This window comes from Cupressus sempervirens, chromosome 1 (genome assembly GCF_028749045.1).
Source record: "Cupressus sempervirens isolate cs-2001-9-10 chromosome 1, ASM2874904v1, whole genome shotgun sequence".
NCBI lineage: Eukaryota > Viridiplantae > Streptophyta > Pinopsida > Cupressales > Cupressaceae > Cupressus > Cupressus sempervirens.
Window position 1 is genome coordinate 304360967 of NC_143118.1, and position 12131 is coordinate 304373097.

Here is a 12131-nt window from a genome sequence, read left to right on the forward strand (position 1 = left end):
CATCGTATGTAGGCAAGACATGGTTCAAATGCTGAAGAAAATGTGGATTTATGTTCTATTTAGTCCCTAAATGCCCATAGCTGAAGCTTGGCTCAGTTTTTTGCTAGATCTATTAATTTTGATTATTTAATCCTCTGTAATAACCCCGGTCTAGTTATGGCTTAACTGAATTAATTTTATCAACATCAATTTCCTTATCCATTCATAAGGTTGTCATTTTAACGAACACTTGACAGGCAAAGCTAATTGATACTATATAATTTATATTATGCCAAATTCTTGATCACATTACAAATAGATCTTGCCCATTTAAAGATGTAGTATGAACAATCCCGCCTTGACAACTATGATGAATAAATGCACTGGAGAAAACTGATTATTAACAGGACTACTGTAATTCTGAAATTCTGCACCAATTAAAACCAATAGTTTATAATTGAATATGACCTGTCACTTCCATCTCAACTGGATTTGTCATACTTTATTGATCAAGCCAAACAACTACAGTTTGCAAATTAGAAGATAAAATAGAGGAACCTGACAGCTCCAGATGAGTGCCTGTTTGTACACCCAATGGCCCAATGCTCATTGTATCAGAATTTTCAGCTTGAGACAATTATAATTGCAGACATGCCAATTTATTAGATAACTGCAGGCTCATAATAGTGAATTTTGGGCCCTAAATCTTGATCGCAGACCTTAGTAAAGGCCTCTAAATCCCCCAATATGCCGACGCAACCCTGCAATTAATCCGCAGTCCCTGGAAATAGAAATCCGACCTCTAGAAATGAAACGTGGGTCCTGTTGCAGTGATTTCCAGCAACTAATTTATGCCTCAGCCTTTGGAATGATGACTGGTGCTTGTAACATCCAAACGCTGCCTTCCCAGGTAATAATCAGCAGTCATAAATGCCCAGGTCAAACTCTAATAATGCAAACACTGATTGGCATAACAATTCCAATGGATCTCACAATTTTCAGACAATCTCCAGCATTAAGCTCCTACTTACCCACAGCTACAATAGTAGGAGGAATTCCTAGTAAATAACAAATCCACCATACTCCAGCAGTGGAATAAAAATACTTAGCTACAATGATGAACAGAAGAGAAGTTGGGCAAATTTAGCTATACCTCAGCAGCTAGCTAAATTGCAAATGCAATTCTCAGAATTTACAACCCTTATTCTTCGGCAAGGGCTACAAAATATCAGACTCAGAAAAAGCCACAAAGACAACAAAAGAAAATATATCTTCAAGCTTGCTTTTTCCAATGAAATGAGCTCTCATTTATAAACTCTCATTGGTAGAAGTTTCCATAAAACTCCACTTCAGAAATCGTGGAAGTTTCCCAAAAGAACTCAACATTAGAAACTTTCCAACTTGCTTTTTAGAAATATCACTTGAAGTCATTCTTATAATAAAATAAACATTCTTATAATAATGCAACTCAATGAATAATAAATAAATAAGAGCGCATGCAATTATTAACTTGATCAACTGCAGGTGACGACCAACTACCAAGCCACCCACTGCACTGCCAAGAATAGCAACTACTAAAAATAGACTTTCTAAAAATAGTAAATCTATAACTAAGGCCCCCAAAATGCCTTGTCAGCTCACGAGGGTCGCTATGGTGAACTGACTTGGCCAATTGCAGGAACGTGCTAAAAATGGGGACATTACATCCTCATATGTGAGTTTGAACTTGTTCCTTTGATGAGACAATGTTCTCTCTAGATTTTGTTGCATGCCTCTTTTGTTTGTATTGATTCCTCAGTTGAAGGCATAACACTTTCTTTCTTTGGGTTCCTCCCACATCAAGAAGCTATATATTAGGCACTCCCTTTGGTTGTCTTTCAACTACGCTATGTATGCCTTGACAAGACACAACTTCACATCCAATTGGTGTAAGTAATTTTATTGACATTTTCCATTCATGAACTTCAACTTCCCGCAACAACCAACTTAAGAAATTCTATGGGTTCCCTTTTCACTTCCACTCATATCCATCCCATCACCTAATGCCCTTCTTGGAAAGTCTTTCCAAACTCCTTTAAAAAACACAATATTGATTTATGCCAAGTGGACAGTTGTACTTGAGCGTGACAAATAGACCCACTCCCCAATTTTTCACTATAACGGGGAAGAGAAAATAGTATATTGTTGTAATTTGTGACCTGCGTGGATGATGACTTTCAAAGAGAATTGTCATAAATTCATTTTTGTTGTCAGCCAACTGTTGTATTCATGTTATGATTTAGTTTTGTACTCTTTGTATTCAAATATAATAGAAAACAATTCTGTAATGTTTTATAGGCTCATTTGATACCTTTTGTAATTATATATCGCATTCAATTTATTTTTTTAAGACATTTGAGAATTTATGTAAGTTGCTTGGTTTTGTTGACTTTTTTCCAATCACGTTTGTCTGTGAAGTGTGAGTTGAGTCCTATTATGTAAACAATGATCTTGATTATTAAGGAAAGCAACATCAGTTTGCTGGAATTTCCTTATCAAGGAGAAGGAAAGAGATAATTGCTGATTTACTACTCATGGATATGACATCACCATAGTGGAACATGTATGGAAGGAAGTAAAGAAAAAAAAGAGAAATCAAATGAATGTTTCTGAATGAGCAAAGTAGGTTAATGGGATTTAAAGATACAGAAAACATAAAAAATTAATAAGAGTGTTAAAATGAACTGCTCGAACTAAAAATAAAAATTGTAAAGCTAAATCTGAGAGTCAATATAGTAAAATAGAAGAGGGTAGAGCAAAATGCATAAACCCTACACAAATCAGAATGCGCAAAAGAGTTTTCCTATCTTATTTCCACAAACACAAAAACAATTGTGTAGCAGCATAGAAAGTTTAAGTTTACTACATTGATTCTTGATGACATTTTTGTTATCTCTGAGTACTATTCAACGGTAATATATGTCAAAGAGGTCTCATTTTTCTTCTTTGCATAGAAGGCTACCTCTTTGGCTCAGCATCCACTGTTCCACTCTATTAAAAAGGATCAAATTCTTCTCTTCATTTAGGGCATGCCATTGGATTTGTCTTTTCCATGTAAAACTTGTCAAGACTCTAATAGGTTTTTGTTAGGTCAGAGTAATTCAAGATATAAATGATTTATTGAGTTTAAACTGTAAAGTGCAATTTCGAAAGCCAGAATCTTTTATTTCTATGCTGATTTTCTTTTTCTTTTGTGATTCAGGCCTTGTTTGTGCAATTGGAAAACCACACTGAACACTTTATTAGAGATAAAATGGTTTCTACTCAAAAAGTATATAGAAGTCAGGCTTCAAATTCTGAAAGCATTAGAACTGTAAGTGATGCAAGCCAGCTGGCAAAAGTTGATTTCAATAATGGCAACTCAGTTGTTTTTGATGAAAAAGTTGCAGAGAAGGAAACAAAGAAGAAGAAAGGTAAGGGTGGAAGTGTTACAAAGTCACCTATAGTTGACAATGTTGATGAGAATCAAGACAACAAAGGAAGCAAGGTTAAGAAGAGGCAGGGCAAGAAGGGAGACAGCAAATTAGCTGCAGGGGGAGTGAAATCTAACCATCCTAAAGGATCAGAAAAAGTTATGAGTGAGGAGATTGATTTACCATCAGAGGAATGGATACTGGAAAGGTTTTTGGAGTGGCACCCAGATCTAGAAGGTACTGGACCAGGTATTTTTTGTGGAAGTAATTTTATGTAGATTCCATGTCCTGAAATATGCATATACATTATCAGGCCTTTAGATCTTCTGTTACTGGGTACATTTGATTAATGCCCAGGTCAAGAAGATACAAACACATTGGCAAGATCTTTAGTGATGCATTTGAGACCTATGCTGATTGCATCTTGGAAAGCCAAAAAACAAGCCATAATGGCAGCAAATTCTGACAAAAGGCGGCATGTTTTGGATAAATTACAGCAATTTTTAGACGAGGTTAGTGTGTTTGTTATTCCTGGACATTCAGTGCTTGTTACCTTGATTAGTCAATTTCCCATAAGCATGGGATAAGCAAAAACAAGGCATGATGATTGACAATGTTGTTTCATTTTTACTTTCAACTTCTCCAAATGAAAAGATTAAAATACATCGATATTGTAGTTGGTAGTTTAAACTGCTTATTAAACTTTTGTGAACTTGGCATATTGTTTATCCATGTTAATATATAATATTGAATGTTCTAATGCAATATATTATCTATTGAAAGACACACATGCTTTGTGCGTAAGGTCTTTACATGCACACATGGTAGTGTTTTCAGTAGATCTGATACATTTAATTTAATGACAATTCTCATTTTATGCATGAAAATTCCCTGGGATCATATCGGCTGTTTCCATTTTCCAGGCTTACATAAATTTTCAGTTATTTGAAAAGGCATTGGATTTGTTTGAGGATGACCCTTCAACTTCTGTGAGTCCTTTGTAAAATATATTTTATTGACATTTTTTGATACTTGTTACGATCATGATTGGAAGACTTCTAATCTACAATCTTAACAGGTTATTTTGCATAGGCATTTACTAAGAACTTCAGCTACAGAAATGGTGGACATGATTTTGTCAACACTGGTAAGTATCTCTGTCTTTGTAGTCAAGGAGTATTCTAGTTACAATCCATAGAAAAAGTAAGGTGGAATCAATGCAGGGCATTATAAATCTAAAATTATGCAAACTTGGCAGTATATCAGTTCTAATGATTTAACTCTCTTCTGGGGGGCATCTAATTTAATAGGGACCAGTTTCCTGGTAAAATTGGATTAGTAATTCTTATTAGGAGAAAATAATATTATTACTGTGTAAGGGCAGTGGTAACTTGGGGTTTGTGTGGTGGAGATGATTTTCACTGACTAGCATTTTGCCCAGCTGTAAGAGAACTTTGGAGTAATTTGACTTAATGAACTTGCAGGTCTGCATAAGTGATATACTAATAAGTTCATACTATAGATGTCATGTCTCCTGCTGTATTTGAGTGATGTGATCGGTCTTCTTAAGTACAATATGCAGCTATATTCTAAAATTTCCACTTCTTTGCAATATGAAATATTAGTTGTGCAGTAAATGTAATAAACAATAAAAAGACTTGTAAGGTACTCAAACTTTTTTCACCAAATAAATAGAATGGTAGAGCCTCACTACATATTCCTGTTGTTGGAGCCATGCCGTACTTGATGGAAGGCATTGGAGGTGTTAACTCAGGTGATGCTTGACTTTAAATTTGTCCAGTTGACATAGTATTCTATGTTTGTAACTGCTATTGGTAGATAACCAACTCATTTACACATCCTATGTAGGAAAGGGGATTCGTGCATAGCGTAACATTTGTGGAAGTGACACACCAGAAATCATCTGGTAACGTAAAATTTAAATTTCGATGTCACATTTTATTTGGACTCAGGAATGACTTTGCAGAACAAAGAGTAATGTTCACTTGCCCATTGGTGAAATCTTTGAACATAAAAAATACATAAATTATTAATAGCTATTAATAATTTATGTTTTTTAACAGGCTAGCTTAAATGAAACCCATTTGCATTTTTGCGAAAATCTTTTTGAGTGTTGAGTTGAAATTTTGTTGAGTTTTCTGTAATTTTGAATTTTGGCGACTTTGGTGTTTTTTAACGAGTCATCTGGTTTTGGTTTCGAGTCATATGGACTTGCCAAAGTTTGGTGGTGCTTTACAAATTCTAGTATTATGCAATAGAGTTGAATGGAAATAAATATGGATATGAATATTTTCAAGGCTCTCTCATATAGATACAATATTCAGAATATATATTGCCAATAGTCTATAAGTTTTCGAACACAAATATAAGCTATAAGTGTAGATTTTCCCAAATTGAGAAAATAATTGCTACTATATTTTAATAATCTAAGAACATTAAAACAAACACATCGATATCAAGATTACAAAACAAAGTTTAAGTCAATCTTTTTATTAATAAATTTATAATTTATTCTAAATTCTAATTTAAAATGTCAAATTACAAACAATCATAAAATTGAAATAGTTTAGATTGGTTTTGTTAAAGAGGGAAGAATCTCCTTTGCCCTTTTGATAAATTGGAAAGAGAATTCAATGAATGCTAGGTTGTTAGATTATACTTCATGCCACATGCCAAAATACTAGCATATTCTACCTACAGGATCTCACCTGATCCATTGGTGTAACGTCTCCTTTTTCTCCACTGTGAGAATTGGGTAGACCCCAACAAATTGTAGTTTGCTTGGTAAACTATTTAATATGACTGGTGATGATGGTGTGTTATGTCCTCCAGTACCACGTGGGTTGAGTGGAGATTGGACCTTGTGACCTTGTGCTTTACCATCTCACCAATTGAGCCAGAGCTCCAACCTTTTTGTAATGTCTTCTTTATTTAGACCTTGGAAATATAACTAAATAATTTTAATTACAAAATTATGTTGTCGAAAATAATTAAATTTCATGATGAGATTTTAATTATGTAGCAAGGTCATAAAGTAATTAATTCTGAAGTTTTAGACGACCTCTTTTATGTCAATGGGAAATTATAAGAGGGCCATTGTGTATTTCCAAGTTACATTTTAAAATTAAAGAAGAAAGTGAAATATGAAAAAGAGAGGGAAATATGAAATGTTTCTTCAGCGGGTTAGAAAAGAGTGGTGAGAGGCTCATTGAAACATGAGGAGTTTATTACTTTTCTTTGTTTGAAACCCTTGTGGTTCTGGAGTTTGGATTTAATCCAGCTTAGCCTCTACAGGAGGAAAACACTCTTAGAAAGATTAGTTTTGGTGGTAAAGAACTCCACCCCAGCTGGTGTTTGGCAGATTCACTTAGATTTTTCAATTGATTTTCAGTGATTGTTTTTAGGAAAATCTGTGAATTTTCATTCTTAGACAAGTTTACAGTATAGGGAGGTTTAATGATATCATGGTATTATTTGCAATATTATTTTGGATGTCATTTTAATATCTATTTTTTGTGAAAGGGTTTTAAAATAATTATATAAAATAAGGAAGCTAATATTCTATTTGAGTAAATGATAATAAAAATCTCCTAGAATTGCTCTTCCTACAAGTGGACTTTCAAGAGATCTCTTTTACTAGTGTTTAGCAGGATTATTTATTGAGTAAATGATACTACAAATCTCCTAGACCTTGAGACATGGTAATTTCTATGATGGGAAACTTGTATGGCAATGAATTACTTTAGAGTGTAATAGATTTATATTTCTTTTATTCGATTACATTAGATTAGTACAGATGATATTTGTTAGAGCATTTTATGGTATTGGCATGTAGGTTCAAGATTTCTTGTGGACAAGCAATCATTAGGAAGGGGGTGTTATGTACCCTGTATTTGGACCTTGGGATATAATTAAATTATTAAACTATGTCATAAAAAATATGTAAAGCTCACAGAGACTGATTTTAATTATTTAATAAGATCACAAAGTAGTTAGTCTCTAAGTTCTAAATGACCTCTTTAATGTCAATGGGAAACTGTAAGAGGGCCACTTTGTTATTTCCCAAGTTAAAGATTAAATTAAATAAGAACTGGAAATATGAAAAAGAGGGGGAAATGTAAATAGGAGAAATTGAAGAGTTTCTCTTGTCGGCTGTAAAAAAGTGGTGAGAGGCTCATTTGGAACATGTCGAGTTTATTCTATTTCTTTGATTGAAACCCTTAAGATTTTGGAGTTTGGATTTGATCCACCTTAGCCTCTGGAGGACGAGAGACCTCTTGGGAAGAAAAGTTTCAATGGTGATAAATTCCACCCTAGATTCATTTGCAATTTATTTTCAATGCTTGATGTTTGAAAAGTTGCGAACTCTCATTCTGAGACAAATTTGTAGTTTAATGAGACTTGATATCATGATATTATTTGGAATATTAATTTGGATTATTTTCTATTTTAATATTTATATATCAGCGGTATGGTTTTGAAAGGATTTTATAAATTAAGGAAGCTAATATGCTATTTGAGTTATTTTGGAATTTCATGTCATATATCTTGCAAAAGTTTGATTTCCTTAATAAACTTTGACAATTGATTTAGAAGGTTTAGAACTAGTATAGATATCTTAAATAAATCTATCTAAAGAAATGCTGATAGATATCCATTACAAAATAATTATAATTTAATTTACATCTAAAATTATTTATATTTTCTTTATCTCCATTTATTTAGTTTTTTTACTAATTTAAATTTTTTATTTTAATTTCTTAAAAAATGGATGATTTATATCTACAAATATTATAATTTAAACGGATATTTTATGTTCTATTTATTAAATTATTTGTAAAAATATATTCTATTTATAATAAGATTTAAATTTTTGACATGTAGATGGTTGTCAAATTTAACCTAGAAGAATAAAAGTTAACATTAACACGTTCACACCATCTCACTGCCCCATTCTGCCATTGTAGAATGCCTATAGGCATTAATGAAAATAAATATTATATTCATGACATGAGCTTAAGCTAAGGATGTGAACTAAAAAAATAGGCATCGGTGAACTCTCTTTCGAAAATTGAATATCCAAATCCATTGATGTTTGGTAGCTTCAGTTAGATAATCTTGAGTCAAAATTAGTGAAGATATGTATATACATATATATATGTATGTATGTTATTATTATGTAAATATTAGAGAAATTAATATAATAATGACTCAATAGATATTATGCACGCACACACACATATACAAATACACACATGATTATAATTGTCATGATATTAATCATATAATAATGAATAGACATGTCCCATGAAGGGACATGTCTATTCTTGACTTATATTCAATATAAATGCAATAGATCGCTGCCTTTGGGAAACACATACTGTACAGGCAATGCTAATACATTTGTAGTGATCCGTATAATTCAACATGGTATTAGAGCTAGGCTGCAAATGAATAGAATGAAATAGAAAGGAAAGCGTGATTAACAACTAGGAAACATTGAATGTGGAGTGAGTGGTAGCCCTTGTTGCTTTGACATATTATTTTATCTGCTGCTTAAAATATCGCACAAATTGGGAGCTTCAAACTTGTAGAAAGTTCAATTTCCTTAAAATTACTAGGCCCACATTCTTATTGGGATGTCTTTACTAATCATTAAAGGGAAGGACATACGCACGACTTGATGCAAAATTTGACCACCGATGCCCTTACTATAAAGTCAATGAACTCATATTGGACATTTGTGTAAAGACGGTTCACAAACCACAGATATGCGTAACCAGTCCGTACAAACACAACACATTCATCACAAGTGCACAAAATAAATGGGACTGGAGCTAATCCAATCAGTGAATGGAAGGTTAGTAAACTTGAATGACAGATAGGAATGACTTTATTCATGCACACATAGGAGAAGTCAAAAATTGCTTGCAACATTGGAATTGGTTAACACAATGGGCAATTAAGGACGAGAGGAGTGGGCTGAAATAGGCACATTTGTAGTACATTCATAACATATAATTTTTGTCTCAAAATAAGGAGGGTCCACAATGAAGTGCAGGAATAAGGCAAAGGTGTGGGACAAATCTTTTGACCCCACACAACAAGGAGATATTTTATAATCTCACAAGGAATAGATATAAAGAAAAGTAAAAGAAACCAATAAATGGATAAAGACAAAAGAAGAATCAATGTCATATTCGGTGCTAACACCGATGAGGAAGACACGGTAAAATAATGAAATAGCCGAACATTGGAAATTCTGATCTACATACCTCACACCGTAGGGAAGGTAATATATCAGTTGAGGGATTGAATAAAAGGTTAGTTTTTATGTTTAGTTCCTTGAAGTTGTTGTTGTCATTGATAGACAAGTCCACAAAAGAGAAACGTCCTTGATTAGCATATTGGGCCCTTGGCCAAATGTTTATTTAGCTAAATCTTAGGTCAAAAAGAGGTGGCAAATTACAGGATGATTGGATATTGAAATGATGGCTTGAGGGTTATTTTCCTTTTCTTTTTCTTGTCAAGACCTTTGCACTACCTTAGGGCCACAGTTTTTGGGGAGGGCTAATTTGGTCTTTGAATGACCAAGAAAGGGATATCTTGGATTTGATTCTTCAAAGGAATCTTTCAATGTAGCCCTAGTTTGGGCTTCACTACCCCAATTACCTATGGAGTTTTGAGAAGAAGAAGTCTTGAAGTACACAACCAGTCCCTTCATTGGCTTTTTGGCCTTGATCTTATGATGAAAACTAGGAAAATTTGTGTCTATGGTAGAATTTGTGTTTATAGTTGATAAATTTTATTGGTATTTTGAAGTTAGGCTCATGAAAATAGGATGCAAGAAATTCGACTATTCGATGAAGGAGTGCCTTTCAAGTTATATTGGGTTAGAAAAATAGGAAAGGTGGATTTTAATCTCCCTTAATGACCACTTATATGGTAGGAAATGTGGGTGGCCATGGAGCATATTGAATGACTAAAAGGTTGGTGAAGTAGCATATGAGTTGGATTTATTAGAGAATAGCTGTATAAAATAATAGTGGTATACATAATGTATTCCATGTTTCGTACTTAAAAAAGGCATTAGGACAACAGATTATTGTGTTAGCAAATCTACCCCCTCTTGACGAAGAGGGTAAATTGGAGTTAATTCTAGAAGTAGTGGACACTTGGGAGAGGAAGTTGAGAAGTAGAATGATAAAGTAGTACCTCATTTGATGAATGAATTTGCCTCTTGCAGATGCCGGTCGGAAAAATAACAAATTTTAGAACATCAAAATTTGAGATTGCTTGTGGGCAAGCAATTCTATGCTGGGGAGATTGTAATGGCCCTTATTTCTAATGATCTATAGTAAAAGAAAATCATTTGTTTAGTATTATTTTGAAATAAAACATTATTAAACTAACACTAAACAATTAATAAAGGTGACTTTATTAAGTTATATAATAAAGTCACAATAGTTGTATGAGAATGAAGTTGAATTTTACTATTATGTCAATGCCTCATTAATTGTTGCAAATCATTAGTTGAATAATTGATTCCTTTCCAATAATCTTGAGAAAATTCTAAAATATTTTCCTAAGATTTGGAATTGAGGAAGCCTTCGTTAGTGAATATCTGACCTAGTTGGGACTTCGAAGAATCAAACAAATTCTTTAGTGATATCATCATTGGAGGGAGCATCATGTATTTTAAGATTGAAATTGAAAGAAGTGTTAAGTTTTAGTGCCAAAATATATTTGTAATCATAGAAAGTGGAAACAATGATTAGTCAATTTTAAGTTGGGTAGCTGCTTGTTGGGATTTTTCATTTTTTAAAGCTTGTGGATAAAATGGAAAGAGTGGAAAATATCTTGACCACACATTACTTTCTGACAGATGCTCCTAAAACTAATGCAATACTCTTTGAGAATTGACAAAGAAACACACGGTGGCAATCATAAGAGGGATTATCTAGTTTCACTAGAAGAAGAATAACGACATAGCATTAAACATTTGAAGAATATCTTTGGGGCATTTATGTGAGGGTTTAATGAAAATATTCAATCCAGTCAATGTGAAGTCAGGAATGATTTTATTTTATGCTACAGGAGATTCGAATATACAACTCATTAGTGGTAAATCGCTACATTTTGCTATCAGACTTCATGAAGTTATCATTCTTCTAACTTCTATATGAATTGAGTTGTTTGAAAGTAGTGGTTTTGAACTTGTTTGTTACAATGGTGATGTCCTTGAAGTTTTATGGTGACAATAATTGTCTAATGTCCCTACTTTTAGGGTTAGCTTGGGACAAGTAATACTTGCAAAATAATTGTTAGAATTAAACAATAATGAGTTGTTGATGTCAGTTTTGTACCACTACATAATATTATAGCAATTGAATACTTGGTATAGAATACTAAACACTCAACCATCTCTTGAAAAGTAAATACTAATGAAGAACATGAGAAAAATCCAAGGTTCATTACACTTGGATACTAACTCAGTTATATTAATGTGTTTGGCTAGTTAATCACGTAGGCGGGCTTATGTTATTCATTCAAGGATGTTGGACTTTTGCCGTGATGATGATGAAATCTAACTTTGCAATGTATACTAGTGCCAAATGATGTTGATGGTGATGATGGAGGGAATGTCCACCAATGCTCTAATTTTCTAACTTTCTCGAA

At 33.2% G+C, this 12131-nt stretch overlaps 1 protein-coding gene across 11 annotated transcripts in view; it reads left to right on the forward strand.

Annotated features, from left to right (window-relative positions):
* Window positions 1-12131, forward strand: part of LOC149577320 (E3 UFM1-protein ligase-like protein) — a 280489-nt gene that overhangs the window by 100292 nt on the left and 168066 nt on the right. For 8 of the 11 annotated variants that reach the window (XM_089823447.1, XM_089823448.1, XM_089823445.1 and 5 more), the window contains exons 9-12: window positions 3221-3680; window positions 3789-3943; window positions 4355-4420; window positions 4510-4578. In XM_089823447.1, coding sequence (XP_089679573.1) covers window positions 3221-3680; window positions 3789-3943; window positions 4355-4420; window positions 4510-4578 — 750 coding nt within the window. The remainder of the gene's footprint in view (window positions 1-3220; window positions 3681-3788; window positions 3944-4354; window positions 4421-4509; window positions 4579-12131) is intronic. The other 3 variants (XM_089823451.1, XM_089823450.1, XM_089823454.1) reach the window with 1 other exon arrangement.